Below are 17,491 nucleotides of genomic sequence, written 5' to 3' on the forward strand. Positions count from 1 at the left end.
GTGCATACATCAAGAAAAAATTCCACTGCAGCAAAAGTTGTACAAATGTGCCTCAGTTGCAAACATAAAAGGCAAAGAAACACAGAAGCTTTCATCTATCCACTTCTTTTTAGATTTGTTTGGATGTACAGATGGAACAAAAGATGCTGTATAAGCTGAATTCAACTTGTATCAGGTGGATACATTTAGCGATGATATTATCTCAAACAGAGCTGATGTTACTTGGTCAAAAATAAAAGAAATACAAAATCACAATGGCTGCATTAAATATAAAAATCTATCAAATTTAATGTTGAAAGTTCTGTTAATCCATCATAGTAATGCGCCTTGTGAGCATGTCTTCAGTATTGTTCGTCAAAATGTTACTGATTATTGTTGCAACCTAAGCCATGACACATTACAAGCATTGTTTATTGAAAAATGTGCTTCTCGGGCAGGGAATAAGTTTTGCTACAATTCTATGTTTGGTGATGAGGAATTGAAAAAAGCCAAAAAGGCAACCTATCTGTTATTAAAAAAATAAAAAATTTTTAATTACCATACTAACTATTTTCTATTTATTTCTGAGTTTTTTCTTTAGTTAAGTGCAACAATTCACAGGTATGTATGTTAAAACTTAGTTAGCAACTATGTTAAATATTTTGTTGATACAATTTTGAATGCCTTTTACGACAATCTAAAAATGCTCCGCTAAAGTGACCAAATGCTCCCTCCGCTCAAATTTTTTCAGTGCTCCTCTTGCCATTCTTGAAATGTTGGCAACCCTGATTCTAACTATATTTCAATTATTTTGGAAGTTGTTTTAACCCCTTAACAATCGGATAATTTTCAAGAAAACGGTCATAAAAGTGTCTATTTTTTTATTTAAGAAAATATTATAAAAATAAGTGTATGAATAACATGTGCATTCAATTTTTCATTTTCAATATTTTTTAGATTGAAATTTTAAAGTATAAAATTTTATGAAAAGTCTACAAGCAAGCAGCAAAAATTTAAGAAATACGTCTTTTAAACATTAAAAAAGAATTTTATTAATCTTTTGTGTAATATAAGTAAAGATAAGTAAATTTTTCTTGTGTGGTAAATTTCAAAGCTTGAGATACAGAGGCCAATAATAACAATCTGGTAAGTTAGTACCAAATTTCCTTTCTGCATCTCTGCAATTACATTTAAAATGGATTGGTGCTGCCATCTAGTGCATAAAGAGAGAAATAAAATGCATTCCAGGCAAAATAAATGAATTGGTTTGAATAGTTTCGTCGCATTAATATTGCACTCCCCAGCATTGGAGCGAGAAATGGAGGTCGAAACCCCAGCACGGCATTTTCATGGGAGCGAGCGGGGACGGGTTTAATGTGTTCTACTTTTAGTTAGCTTATTTTATGCTTCATTTCAATATTCATTTTATTATTATTATTTTTTTTTGCTGCATCTGCCTTGGTGTTATGATGAAATGTAGAAAATATTTTAGTTTACTCTTTTGACTTTTTGTATGTTTTTTTTTCCTGTTTAATCATATGTAATGTAGTGGACAATATATTAATATCTTTTGTATTTATATTTAGGGATTATTTCCGCCAGGTCAAGGTGCTACTATTGGAGTTGACTTTTTAATAAAAACTGTTGAAATAGATGGTGAAAAAGTTAAGGTAAGCACTTTTTTTTTGAAAAATTAATGCGCCTTGCATGAGTAATCTTTTCTGCCAGATTTCTTTTTTTTCCCTTGAAATGATTAAAAAATAGTGATATTTTATCTGTTGCTTTACATTTAACCTTCGGAGTAAGTTCATTGTTATAGCATGTATTTGTCAAATAGTTATGGTTCGTTGATATTAGGTAAGAATTTTAGAACCTATATTTACATACCAGGAAAAATAATGATTTCCATCATAAAATATAAATTATAGTTAATTAGTTAAAATGTATAATAAAATTCTGCAAATATAAGTAGTCTTGAAAATCTGAAGTAAATAGGACCACCTGGAATTTTATACCACATTAAATTTGTGAAAACTAGGAATATCAGAAGCATGGTAAATTCTTAACAATTCTTAATTTATGCAGCAATCAGTCCAATCTTTTATTGCTCCTAGTGTAACATTAATCAGCGTACATTTCCCTTTTTTTTCCCATTAATTTCTAATGTACTTAATTTGTAGCTAGCATAAGTTTCAACCACATTGCCTTTCCTATAAGATAGAGGGTATGGTATGTGAAAGAGCAACATCACAACTTCTATTCACAATGAAATTGATCAAGCAGTATGTAAAGCAGACAATCTAATCAGGTTTTAGAAATATGAAAGATTATTTTTATTTAATTTACTTTTCCAATCTTTAAAACAAACCCATAATCTTGTGCTAATTCTCTGCATTCTTTCCAACAAAAAGAAAAAAAAAATCAAAATGTTTTTGTGCCTCCCAATAAATTGTACCATTGGACTTCTGAGACTCAAATTTTCGAGACTACTAACACATCATATTGTTGTAATGAAGATAACTTTATATTATTTTAAAGTTTTGAAATTAGGTATTAATCTTTTTCATTTCCAAAATAGCTGCAAATATGGGATACAGCTGGTCAAGAACGTTTTCGTTCCATCACTCAAAGTTACTATCGCAGTGCTCATGCTCTCGTCCTTGTATATGATATCAGCACTTTGTCCACTTTTCAATCTTTGCCCATGTGGATAAAGGAAATAGAACAATATGCTAATCCAAAGGTTTTAAAAGCTCTTGTTGGTAAGTTTATTTTTTAGTTAAACAAGGAAGCAATACGTTTTTCTTTTTTTTAATTCTATACTTAGCACATACTATTTACTTTTTGAGCGATTACTAATATATTTCAGTTGAAATAACATTTTTTTTCACAGGATCTTCCAATTTTACTTTTTCCTCTTTTAAACTTATTGAGCATTAATTTATAATGTGTTCATGTGTTCTTCATCAATTAGCATGTTTTTGCTAATTGATGGAGCTGTCTCATTCATGGTGATCCATAACTCTGTGAACAACACTACAAATAACCTCACACCTGTCTTTTTACTGTTACATTGCCTTAAACCACACATTACTTTTTGAGAATTCAGTTTCCGCCTTGCTTGCAATTTGTATATTTTGCTTAGTTGGGATTATCAGAGAGACAGATGACTTTCAGAAATATACCTCAAAGAAAAATGCATAAGAACAAAAAATGGAAAAACGAAAAGTTAGTTTCTAAAAGATGTGTAAGATAGCTTTGTATAAGATAACAACAGAAAATATAAATTATTTTTTCTCCCAACCTAAGATGCTCTTTGCAGTTCAGTTTGTATTCATTGAGCACAGTTATAGAAATTACACTTTTCAAAACTGAATATAAATCAGTTGAATTCAACAAATATAGAGAAAAAAACTTTCCAGTTTTGTAATGAATTTAATGTGCCTAACCTTCTTAAGAAAGAATCATTGCTGACTTGATATAATTTGACAAACAAAAAACAAGTTGAAATGTTTTAACCCACTATTGGGGTCTTGGAAAAACCACATGAAATTTAAATGTAAAACTTTTCAAGGCATGAAATTTATAATTATTTTAGAAATTTTATTATAAATGTTATAGAAATATAATGCTAAAAACCTTCACACTATAACACTGAGTAATACCATTATTGAAAGAATTTGGAGTTTGGTGAAAAAATATATTGAATAACAGAAGCACATTAATGATGAGACATCCAGGAAAACAATTTTCATCAAGATGTCCAATTTTTATATCCAAAATTTTGATGCTTTAGAGCTAATTAATTTGTTATGGGAAGAATCATTGCAGGAGAGTCTATTAGTTCACATAAAAAAGTTATGAATAGTTACTCCAAATTTTTAAAATTAAAGTTCATTAAATTATGTGTGATGTTTGTAAATTAAAAAGAAAAAAAAAACTATTTAGTGAACTAAAGTGTGAGGATTTTTTCTTGCTATAGATTATTACTTATATAGGTTTTTTGACATAATTCATCCAAAAAAATAAATGAAGAATTATGTTGACCCAAAAAGCTGGTAAATGAAAAAGATGTGTCAGCCACCAACTCATTATGTTTGCGGAAAAATTGAATAGTAAGTTTTAAAAATCTCTTGGTCATAGGCTTATAAACTGAACGCCTGAACACCTGAAAATTAAAAATTTCAGGTGTTCTTTAGCCCTAACTGAAATAAATAAAAAACTTCCAATACTCACACATCCTCCTCTTTCTTGAAATTTTATGTCTCATTAAAAGCTTAGATGATTTCTTGTTCAGAAAGATCTGACAGTCTTCCTTATGCTCAGCTTTTTCAAGAGAAAGTGTAGGATCTATGCAGATAGACTTGAAACAATATGTACTCCAAACATACTAAAAAATCTTTTTTCCTCACCTCAGTATGTATCAATAATAGATTACCTTAAGAGTAATATTCAAATTTATTTATTCTACATGTTATCTTCTGCACTAAATGAAAAATATGACCCCTAAATAAAGTACTTTTTTGTACAAGAATTGACTTCCCTGCTGCACTAGTCGATGTCTCTACATACAAGCATAAAAAACCACAGCTAACTGAATTTTGAAAAAATTGTGACTTATGCCCTTTCTGCTGTACTCGGTTCATATGTATATTATATATATATGTATGTATATACATATACATACATACATATATGGGCAGGCATCGCAGCGTTCCTATATTCCTATATTTTCCTATATTTCTGAAAAAGTTCCTATAATTCCTATATTTTCCTATATTTTCAGTTTCCGATTCCTTTTTTTTTTACTTTTCCCCTCGACTTTTGGCTACCGCCTTTTCCGCGATCCACGTGCAGCCGCCATTTTATCTTTCCTACTGTGCAGGGCTCCCAAATGGTTCGCTTTTCCCGCCAAAGTCCGTGTTTTATGGTAAAGTCCGCTTTAGACTTTTAACATTATGGTCTGATTAGTTCGCTTTTATATTGTTTTTACTTAAATATCAGATTTTAAAAGTTTTTCAATTCGTTAAAAGTTACTGTTCTCCCAAACACGCCGCCGCAGCGCGTGTTAAACAAAGTTCGTACGCCCATGAAAAACCTTGAAAAGTTCTTGGGGGGAAAAAAAGAAAAAAAGGTCACACACACACACATTTTCTAGTGTTTGAAAACCTTGAAAAAGTATAAAAAGTTTCTTTATTGCTTAAATTTATTTATTGTTTGGATTGTGCTTGTAATTCTTTTAAAAATATTTCATTAATGCAATTTTCTGAACATATATATTCGATATGATTTATCGCGAAAAATTGCTTTCGTGTTTGAGGTTTCAATCCTTTTGCATCTTGTTAATATTTTTTACAATCCAAACAATTTTTGACATGTGCTTACCTTAGCTTAGCTTATTTTTCGTTTAATTTCAATAATTAATGAAGGAATTATTTTGGAAACCATGGCAACATTGAACTTACTCGGCTCGGACGCGGAAAAATGCTTCTCGCTTTTGAAATTTCAATCCTTTTGCATCTTGTAAATATGTTGATGTTTTCCACAATTAGAAGTTATTTTAGTATATGCTACTTTAGTTTAGCTTATTTTTCGTTTGATTTAAATAATTAACGAAGAAAATATTTTGGAAACCATAACAATAACATTGAGCTTATTCGGACTTCGCAGAAAATTGCATCTCGCGTTTGAAATTTCAATCCTTTTGCATCTTGTGAACATTTTGATGTTTTGACAATTGGAAGTTATTTTGACATATGTTTTTATAGATTAGCTTATTTTTCGTTTAATTTCAATAATTAATGAAGGAATTATTTTGGAAGCCATGGCAACATTGAACTTACTCGGATTTCGCGGAAAAATGCTTCTCGCGTTGGAAATTTCAATCCTTTTGCATCTTGTAAATATGTTGATGTTTTCCACAATTGGAAGTTATTTTGACATATGCTACCTTAGTTTAGCTTATTTTTCGTTTAATTTCAATAATTAACGAAGGAAATATTTTGAAAACCATAACAACATTGAGCTTATTCGGAATTCGCGGAAAATAGTTTCAATCCTTTTGCACCTTGTAAACATTTTGATGTTTTTGACAATTGGAAGTTATTTTGACATATGCTACTATAGATTAGCTTATTTTTCGTTTAATTTCAATAATTAACGAAGGAATTTTTTTGGAAGCCATGGCAACATTGAACTTAATCGGATTTCGCGGAAAAATGCTTCTCGCGTTGGAAATTTCAATCCTTTTGCATCTTGTAAATATTTTGATGTTTTCCATAATTGGAAGTTATTTTGACATATGCTACCTTAGTTTAGCTTATTTTTCGTTTAATTTCCATAATTAACGAAGGAAATATTTTGAAAACAATAACAACATTGAGCTTATTCGGACTTCGCGGAAAATAATTTCAATCCTTTTGCATCTTGTAAACATTTAGATGTTTTTGACAATTGGAAGTTATTTTGACATATACTACTTTAGATTAGCTTATTTTTCATTTAATTTCAATAATTAACGTAGGAATTATTTTGGAAACCATGGTAACATTGAACTTACTCGGACTTCGCGGAAAATTGCTTTTAATGTTTGAAATTTCAATCTTTTTGAATCATGTAAATATTAAAATATTTTTCCCAATCGAATGTTATTTTCCCATATTCCAACTTAGATTAGCATGTTTTAGGTTTAATTTAGTAGAAAATAAATAAATTTATTTTATGGGAAGCATGCCAACATTGAACTTGGTTCGTGAAAATTTGCTTCTCTGAGCTTTCAATCGTTTTGCATCTTATAAATATTTTTATGTTTATGGCAATTAGAAGTTATTTTGACATGCTACTTCAGATTAACTCGATTAAATTTTTACTTAAATAACTAAAAAATTAATATTTTTTGTGTTGTTTAATTCAAGCTTATTTAGTTTTCCAAACATAATTTTGATTATCATTAGCTTATTTTCGGTTATTACTGTTTTTTTGTGTGGGAGGGGGAGGGGTATTAAATTTAAACAATTGAGCACATAACATTTTAAAGTAGCGTCTGTATATGAAACAAAGTTGAATTAGGTAATTATATGAAGTTGAATTTGTACATCATTTCATTGTCATGATGCCTGCTGCTGTTGTTGTCGTGTGCCAAGTAGGCTGGCAATTTGAGGTGCATTGCTTCAATTTTCCAACTGTAAAGTAATTTGGTGTGAAGTCCGACTTCTTACAGTACACACATGCCATAAGGACCCTTTTATAGGGGACAAGGACAGGAGAGAGAAAGTACGTCCATGCCCGAGCCGGGATTCGAACCCGGACCTTCCTATCGCAGTCAGACTTCTCTGACCACTAGACAAGGCAGGCGGCATGATGCCTGCTAAAGGGGGGAATTTGTTCCCCCCCCCATAAAAGTTCAAAGCACTCATGGCCCTGCAATCATGGATTATTTTTTTTAATGTAAGCTTTATGATTCTTGAAAATATACTTTGAATATGAAAATTGCAAAACTATGCCTCATGTGATCTGCTTCTCTTTGTGATTGAGAATTTCAGACATTTTTAGGGAAACTTTCAATACAGTAGATCTGTTTGGTGTGTGATGGATTCATATCGGTGGAGAAGGGATATAAATGCTATTAAAGAAGCATTACAATACAGAAAAACACAAAAATAATTTTAAACTATAGAAAGATGAAGCACAGCTTCATCTATCCTTCAGTGAGACTACCAGCATCCCTGGTTCAATTCAAAATGTATCATTACGCCCATTTAGTTCTATGGAGGCTGCCTTAAGTGCTGCGCTAAGTGCCTCCCCCCCCCTCCCATCCAAATGTTTGTGTAAATAATATTATTCAATGGATAAAAAGATCAGTTGTGCAGAAGGTGATAAAGGAATTGTATCATTAAAAATCAGTATTATCGTTAATTAACAAATTATTTTCAGGGATTTAGCAGCAGGCAGCTAATTTGCCTTTTGATGCTTCCTTGTGTTTAAATGAATGGTCCTCTCAAGATCCTCTTTTTAATCCTAACTGGTCCTCTTTAGTCCTCTTTTTGATTGAAATTGGTCCTCTTTTACCCTTTTCTAAAACTAAAATGTGTTGGGAGCCCTGCATTAGTTTCTAGAAAGGTGAAATTTTATCTGCACAATTGCATTCGATCCTCATTGATTTGGAGGCTTTGGTATGAACTTAAAGAAACGGTTTTGATTACTAAAATGCAGTTTCCTAACGACTTCTCATTTATTTATTTTGAAGTAATTTAAAAACCTATTTTAACTTAAATTTTCCAGAATGCATGTTTTTGTAAACAAGTGCAAGGTTCTATTTATTAATTTTTTTAATGAAAGTAGTAAAAAGTACCCCCCCCCCTCACTTTTTGTACTTTAAAACTTTGGGACAGTGGTGGCCACCAAGTTTTTCAGGTCTGGATTATTTTGCTTTAATGACCAAATATTTCTAAATCAAATATATATTTTACTGGGTGTCCTTCAAAGTCATGGGAAATCGTGGATTTCAACTATGATCGAATTTGGTACTGAAAAGTCAGGATTTTCAGGGGGGGGGGGGGGAAATGGTCAAAAAGTATCATATCAGAGATTTTTCTGGAAAAAAAAAAACAGTATATATTTAAATTTTTAATTTGCATACATTTAAATTTTTACCCGAACACTTTTTTCTAGAAAAGAAAAGGAAATTCACAATAATTTCTTTTTCACAAAAATAAAGAAAATTCACAAAAGATATTTTGCTTTTTCGCATAACGGGGACTTAAATAATGAAACCTGGATTGACCCCTGATATTACTGTGACATGTGACTTTGATTTCAGCATAGCACATGTTTCAACAACTTATAAAACTTTAAGTTTGGCTTTTACTGCCTTGTCAAGTGATAACATAAATTAGAACAGAACTTCACGAATTTCATTCTACTGCACAGCTTGCCCATCGCAGTATCGGATCATGCAAAATCTTTCATTAAAAATTAGATTAGTGACACAACTATTTTAAGAAAGATTTGTGTTCATCTACAAAAAGTTTCGTCTATTTTTTTTTTATTTTTAAAGAAGTATGCCTTAATATGTTTAGTACAAATTACAGTTTTACGCTCTTTTACTGTTTGTAAAATTGATTTTGTGTGTATTTTTAGACTTATTTATGCGTATGTATTGCACTTATGTCAGGTAGTGTAATTACATGTTTTTAATCAAATAGTAGTATTGCATTTTGAAAAAAAATGTCATACTGGCGAGCTTTGTTATCGAAATTCCTGTATATCCTTTTTTTTTTCAAAATATTCCTATATTATTTCGAAAAATTCCTATATTGTTTGCAGAAAATTCCTATATTTTCCATCGAATTCCTATATTTTTTTCAGAAAATTCCTATATTTTCCTATATTTTTGTTGGCAAATATCACTTCTATCCCTGTATATGGGTTATTCTCCAGAAAACGTAACTTTTGAACGCAAATATTTTTCAATTTCTGAATTCTTGAACAAAACTTTAAGAAGTGATAGTACACATCAGAGCAAGCAATATAAGGTCAAAAATGAGAGACACATACAAGATGCGCAGATAGGTACGATTGAAAGTGGGAAAACTTGTGTCAAAGGGCACTTCAAACAAAAATGTCGAGTTGTAAGGATGCTATTTCGAGTAAGGACAACCTTTTAGAGGTATACGAACAATTGTTGAACTTTATTAAAGAATGGTACAGTAGGTCTCAGAGAAGCAGGTTGATTGTATGGATGTATCTGCCCCCACCTTGGTTGGAGCGATATGGTAGTAGCTTATTGTAGGGGAAAACAAATGAATCACTCCATTGCAGTTGGTTAAGGCATTTTTAGAAACAGAAATGAGCGTTAAGTTGGTGCATCATAAGGGCGGCTACTACTGTATCAACAAGCTCGCTAACATTAGTTCCATGCCATTTGACACTTTCCAAGAAATTGATGGTATCAAGAAAAACAATCCAGAGTAGACTGGGACGCTGGTATCTCAAACCGCCGTCCATTGCGATGGATTAGATTTTTGTCGCTTGGATTTTTGCTGCACTTGATTAGCTAGGTTGTGACAAACAGGATGTGTGTTATCTTCAGCAATGATTCCTGATTTTGTCCAAGTGGTCATAGGTACCTTATTTCACTCCATACCGCACCGCACCGTATTTTGTCTTTTGTAGCTGCTGGAGGAGGCTATACAACTTACGGTTTTGTAACATTTATTGTGTCATAACTTCTTAATAAAACAATCTTTTGTTCTGGATTTGTAATCATTTCCTTATCTTCTCATAGGCCACATGCATTTTAAGTTTCATGAAGATCGCTTGTGAATGTATTCTTTTTTTTTTTGACAGAGTATATTTCAACTTTTGTTTTCCCAGTTCAGTTTATATGACCTAATCACTCCCAATTCAGATTTTGAGCTGAAAAGAGATTCAAAAATAGCAATAAAAAATAGCTCTTCATTATTCCGAAGTCTACAGGGTTTGTCCAGAAAGTAATAGGACTGATTTTTTTCCGCCGCGACTGTACTTCGGAGTGTGCATGCGGTGGCTGGATTCGGCAGAGGGCATTCCCAGCTAACGAACGAGCGGCTAGTCGATTGTCTCCGAGCACCTGGAGAGTCAGGACAGGCATTTTTGCTCGACGTGTTTCTGTAAGTGGTGCAAGCCGAAAATGCAGCGTTTGTGAGAGCAGAGGTGCGCGATTAAATTCTGTGTCAAACTCGGTAAATCTGCTACAGAGACGTTTGATATGATCAAGCAGGCTTACTCAGATGTTGCTTTAGCAAGAAGTGGTGTGTTTCGGTGGCACCAGGTCTTTTTGGCAGGCCGGGAAGAGGTCGCCGATGAAGACCTTGCTGGAAGACCTTCGACAAACACCGACAATGTGACTCGTGTGCGCAAAGTTTTGAACTGAGACCGTCGACTACGTATTCCTTTAATTGCCCAAATCTTAAATTTACCAAAATCTGAGGTTCATGGTTTTGTGACGGTGCATTTGAACATGCTTAAGGTGTGCGCGAAGTTGGTCCCAAAAGTGTTCACTGACGACGAACAGCTACCTGACCAAGGCCGGCATCCCAACGCTTCCGTAGCCGCCCTACAGCCCAGATATGGTCCCCCTGGCTTTTTTTTTGTTTCCTCGCCTGAAAAGGCTGATGAAAGGCAAGCATTTTGAGATGACAGAGGGGATCCAAGCAGCATGCACCGCAGCTCTCAAGGCTATTCCGGAGAATGCCTACCGTGACGCCTTTAATGCTTGGAAATCACGCTGGCAGGGCTGCATCCGCGCAGAAGGAGCCTATTTTGAAAGTTTTTAAAGAATTGTAACAATTGGCTCAATAAATTTTGTTTAATCGACTCAGTTCTATTACTTTCCGGACAAACCCTGTAATGTGCCCTCTATCGCCATTTTTTAAACTACATCTTCAAAATTTATTTAAAAAAAAATACTGATAAGTAGAATAATTTTAGCAAAAAACGCAAAAGAGTCGACCAGTTTTTCCGTTTTTTATAATCATTTGAAATTTTTTATCCTGAGAACTTTAATGGAGGCTACCTTCTAAGAAGAGGTGTGGGACCCTTATTTTTGACATATTGTTTGTTGTAATGTGTACTATCACCCTTAAAAGTTTTGCCCAAGAGTTCAGAAGCACCCTGCAGAGAAGTTTTTAAAAAATTGTCTTGTTCTTGATTAAAAACTTTAATTTTTCAATCATTGTTATATTAGGAAAAAGTACGAATTTTAAAATTTAAGAACTTAGTAAAATGTTAAGAGCTCTATAATAATTTGCACCGAGAATAAAATCGTTAGCGGCTCTTTCTTCTTAGTGGAAAATAATACACTTGACAGTTGAGAAGACCACCCAGTGTGTCAATGTCCTTCATCGATGTTCAATTCACATATTTTTATTTATTTATTTATTTTTTGGATTTTGGCCATAAATTTTTCTAATTCTTAGGGGGAAAAACCTTCCAAAAAATTTGACTCCCGCTGAGAAACCTTGGTTTAATAGAGGAGATTCCTTTTTTACAAGATATCCAAATGTAATTTAATTATGATAAAAAGTAACTTCATTTTTTTAGGCAACAAAATGGATAGAGAAGATAGAGCAGTTTCGTCATATGAAGGAGAAGAGTTTGCTTGCCTCAATAATATGTTTTTCATTGAAACCTCAGCCAAAGAAGCTGAAAATGTTGAGAAACTTTTCACTGAAATAGCTTCGAAACTTACTCGAGAAGCTAAAGTCAACAATCAACGATATAGTGAAAGATCTCATCTTGATTCCATTCCAGGTTACTTAGACTCTATTGAAACTCATGACCATAATTGCTGTAAATTTTCTTGAATTTTTAGTTGCAATTACATAAAAAAAATGTACCTTCACTTTAATTTATTTGAAGGTGAATACATCTTTACTAAATTAATTGAAAAGAAATAAGCATTTTCTTTCATGCTGGAAATGCATATTTCCATATTGCATGTGTTTTATTCTAAAAATGATGTAATTTCTAAATTGAAAATTGATAAATAAATAAATGAAATTTGACATGTGCGAGAAACTGTACAAGGTGAACAAAAAAATCCAAAGGAAAGAAAAGATGAACTCACTCATATTTTATGTATTTCATATCTGCATACTTATGCAATGTGTTTGTATGATTATTTATTCTCAATGGTTATTTTGATTTTGATACTCTCATACTTTACTCTAATAAGTACTGAATTTAGATGACTTGATTTAGTATGTTGTTTTATGTGAGTGTTTGAACATGTCATTCATGTAATTTTGCCAAATATTTTGGACATTATTAAACAACTAGAAAATTGCCCTTCAAGGTATGATGGGTGAAAATTGCTTCTACATTTGAATGAAGCAATTGCCTGTTTGGTGATATTTTGATAGTTGAAATTTTAACCCTAAATCCAGTTGATTAATCCTAAACTCCAGTAGATAGCATACATTGTTAACCACTTTTTCGGTTCTTCATTTTCCTAAAATGAGTCTTACCAGTAAAACAGTTAAGATACCGTAGCCAGTACCGGGTCGTCAACATAAAGCATTTCCCTTCATATCAAACATAACCAAAAAATATTAACAAATTATTATGCTGTGGAGCGAGTTTATTGTTGATGACGTCAGTAGTGTTACTCGATCATTTGCTATAATATATATGCGGATTATCATCATACTTTGAATGACTTGTTGAAACTGCAGTTATTGCAAAAAGTTTATAAATCTTTTTTCAATAATAATAAAAAAAAATCTTTTTACATTTTCTTTCTGTTTTTTTTTCTTTTTTTTTTTTTTAATATAGCATTGAATTTTTTTTCTCTTCTGCGAAGAGCACTATATTTATTTTCTATCTTATATACGAGTGTCAAGTTTGTGTGGTTAAAAAACTCGACTATAATATGTAAGAATACTCACATACACACACATATATACATATAAATCATCCCCACTTAATTGTGTAACAGATAGTCAAATACCCCGCTAGGAATATGAATCTATGGAACAAAAAAATATCCCATCGCACTAATGTTAAATTTCCCTGCTTGAAGAAATATTTTTTTTCACCCATACCCTGCTTAATCACATACATATTAAAAGTTTCTTGAGGAAAACTCTTTGTTTAAAGTTGAAAATTACATCTATTTCTTGCAAAAGGTCACTTTTAACAAAGCACAAAAAGGGCTAACTAACTTAATAATTGGCTTCCAGCTGTAATCTTATATAAGGTTGTAAAATGCATTGGGTTGGGTAGGAGAGGTAGGGAAGGATTGGACCACATGCACTGAGCGGGGTTAAAATGTTTCTTTGATTGGTCCTGTCCCGTCCCATCTAATGCCTCAAGGAACTCCCCTGCCTTTTGTGTAGAAAACTGGTTTCCATGACTATTTAGTTCTTGTTCTTGGAAGAGACATTTGTCAATGATATTGTTAGACATGGTTTGACATGTGACAAAGTTCTGTAGCTGGAGAATACACAAAGACTCTTCTGAAATTGGTTGATTGTTTATTTTCATCTCTGTTTGGAACTGATTGTGGGGAAAATTGAACACAAAAAGGAACAACGTAAGCTTATATGTTAAGTTGAAAGCTTTGGAAGTAATTTAAAATTTTTTAAAACGATAACGGATAGTTGCGAAAGAACTTTTGAGTTCTAAACTCAGGATTTGAGAATAAACCAAAACGCTGATAAAAGTGAGGAAGAGTTCTTTATGAAAAAATAAAACTAAGTAAATATAAGTTTTTTATTTATTCACATGAGTAGTACATGTAATTTTTTTTATTATTTACATAAAAACATTAAATATTTTAATTTTGGTAAAATTCATGTCTATATTTAAGTAACAAAGAATCATTTATGATTTATTGTAGTAATAATGGTTATAATACCAGCAAAATACTTCAAAAATATGTTTCTTGTATTCCCAGTATCATCCAATAGCCCGCTTAATCGAATAAAGCATGTCGGAACCGTTGATATTTGTTTAACAGGGCTGAGTGGAAAAATGTATACAGTAGCACCACTATGGGGAAGGGGAGAGGGATCCACCCAGGGAGCCACTGGCACCCAAAATGAATATGGGAGTTTATGAAAAAGAAAAAACTCCAATGCTGCTGAAAAAAATCCCAAACATTTTAATTTCTATTTAATTTATCAAGTAGCATCACTACAAGAAGAGGATGACACAATAAATTACTGTCCCAGGTGTTACCAGTGCTAGGTATGCTACTGATATATAATTATATTTGTTCCTTCTTTTTTCAGAAAGTTAATTGCAAGACATGTAGTTATTTTGAAACTTTTCCTCTTACATTTCAATCATTTCATACATTTCGTGAAAAATGTAGAAATTTAGGTCATTTAAAGCTTTTATAAAAACTTTCCCCATAGTTAATAATTTTTTGAGCTTTTAGTTTTGCTTATTCGATCTAATTTTTTTTAAAAATGGTTTAGAGTTACCAATTTTGCCTGCTACAGGCATGTTTTAAAATTTATGTTTTTAAACAATTCTAAGTATTACAATTACAGCACCTATGAAGTTTTAAACTATGAAAGTATTTATAAATTTATTGAGCTGTTGAAGATTAATAAAACCGTATTGTGTGTGGGAGGTGCACGGGGGGGGGGGGGGGGGTGTCTTTTTCTTTTTTCTTTAATACGAACTTTTTTCTCTTTCACAAAAGGTTAAATTATGATTTTTGAGTTGTATTACTTGCTTGAAGTGTTTTTAAAACATGTTTGAATATTTAGTTTCCCCCCCCCCTTTTTTTTAAAAGTTCGTGTCCCCTGTTAAATTATTTCTCATGGAAACTAGATGTTTATAGTCACTTAAAAAGAAAGTATTTTCACACAGCATGTACTTTTGTGCCAAAGATCATTTGTCTGTTAAAATGGATTAGAAATATTTCCATAATATGCTTTTTTTCTCAAAAGCATTTGTATTGTAAGAAACTTTCTGCATCAGTATTTTAATATTACATGTTTTGTTGTACATATTTCCTTGTTTTATTCTGATTTTTTTTAATTTATTCATTCTGAATGGCTTTACATTTGGCAATGTTCAAAATGTTATTCAATTCTTTCATTCAGTCATGCTGTTCCTTTTCTCCTCACCAATTCATGCAAGTTCTCATGTTTCAGTTACCTTTATGATATCATAGTGAAATGATTACACCTTAAGGCTTCCCCAATTACAGGGCTCCATTAGCGACTAAAAAAGAGACTATAGTGACTATTTAAACCAAAATATAGGCAAAATTGACTATTTTGCATTAAGTTGAATTAAGCGGCAACTGTTTTAGAATAGCAACTAAATGCATAAAAAAATTATTTATTTTTTCATTTTTTTTTGGCCAAAAAAATTGAAATAAATAAATAAATAAATAAATAAAAAATTTGCTTATAAATCTACTTTTTATTTTCCTGAAAAAATGGGAGTTTTGCCACATTTTATGAAAGTAACCCCTTTAGAAAAGTAGCAAATTGAAAACTGATCGACATACAAAATGAATAATACCTTTGTGTCACAAAGTAACAGCAGGAAACACAATGTTGATACAGCGAAAATTAGTTGCTGATTGCAGACACATGTTTTGGAGTTTCAAGGAACCCCTTTATCAATGCACTTAAAGCATGAGCTTTTGAAAAGTCATCTGACAAAAGCTTTTCTTGGATTTGACAGGGAGGGTCCCGCTTACGTACCACATAGCCAAGTCTATTTATCAATGTATCAGTGCATCATAATGCTGTTAGTACTATTGAAAAAAAAAGACTATTTCAGAAGCTGTTTTCTGCTACTGTTGACTATTTTAAAGACATTTTTATGTAACAGACTGAAACAATTTCTTTTTTTGAGGAACTCTGTGGCAGCCCTATAATTTATTTAGTTGTTAAAAATATTTTTAACAACTAAAAGAGCATTACTAAAATGTTATTGTGTTATGGAAGAGCATGTAAGAATTTCATATCTTGTTGTTATAATATATCCTTTTTTCTAGGTTCTTAAATGTTTTATTTTGTCGAACTTCTTTCCAAGTTCATTATCAAAGTACTAAAATGACTTATGTAGTCCTTTTACAGATATTAGTTAGATTTATACAGCAATATTGGTTATGGAAATAATTGAACGTATTAGCTTTATACTCATTATTAGCAGATAGCAAAAAATCCATCATCTTTCTTTTGTCTAAAAGACTTAGCTGTTGCTTTATTTTCTAAATACAAATATAACAGATTTACCTTCCGAAAATAAACACTATCTTTACAGTTTCAGACAATTAGAACTGCGTAAGCCATAATACATTTATTTTCACTATGTTCATTAACTGAGCATGTTGGTTAGTTTTGCCAGCAGAAGATACTTAGTAATTTTAAAACAAAAATGGACGAATAGAATAAGTTGAATGTTTATATGATTATTTAGATTAGACAATAACATTTTATATTCTTGATTCATTTACTGAGCAAAAGATAGCTTTGACAGCAGACGATACTTAGATAAAAATGTAATTCGCTGTAGAATGATTTTTTTTTCAGAAAGGAATCGGTTATGAATATTTTATGTGCATTTCATTTTTGAGAATTTGCATTGTAAATAAACATTTAAAGAGAAAAAGTTTGATATTTACATGAACCTTTATTCAAGGTAGTATTAGTTTTTATTATCGACCTATTTCAACTGTTCAATTAATGAGTAACCTAAATTTTAGTACAATGTTACAATAAACTGCTACATTATTAAATGCTGCATTACTAAGGTATAAAAGTCATATCTACATAATTACTAAGGAAAAAAGGGGTAACTGCGTGGATACCACTTTAAAGACTTAGTGTTTGTCAGTTACATTCAAATATCCTTAATAAACTATGCAAAATGTGTTACGACTTTTTTCCTAAAGCTTGTTTTAATATTTTGCGTTCACAAATTGCCAAAAAGCTTGAGATTTAGGTAAACTAAATTACTAATGCTTCCTATACCTCCTTTTCATAACTACTTAATTTCC

At 31.6% G+C, this 17,491-nt stretch overlaps 1 protein-coding gene across 1 annotated transcript in view; it reads left to right on the top strand.

Annotated features, from left to right (window-relative positions):
• The window catches only part of LOC129218716 (ras-related protein Rab-30-like), a 38,078-nt gene extending 21,584 nt beyond the window's left edge, over positions 1–16,494 (top strand). The window contains exons 3-6 of the mRNA XM_054853038.1: positions 1,566–1,649; positions 2,558–2,741; positions 12,061–12,309; positions 16,487–16,494. Coding sequence (XP_054709013.1) covers positions 1,566–1,649; positions 2,558–2,741; positions 12,061–12,309; positions 16,487–16,494 — 525 coding nt within the window. The remainder of the gene's footprint in view (positions 1–1,565; positions 1,650–2,557; positions 2,742–12,060; positions 12,310–16,486) is intronic.
• The last annotated feature ends 997 nt before the right edge of the window (positions 16,495–17,491 follow it).

The sequence above is a fragment of the Uloborus diversus genome, chromosome 3 (assembly GCF_026930045.1).
Source record: "Uloborus diversus isolate 005 chromosome 3, Udiv.v.3.1, whole genome shotgun sequence".
NCBI classification, from domain to species: Eukaryota; Metazoa; Arthropoda; class Arachnida; order Araneae; family Uloboridae; genus Uloborus; species Uloborus diversus.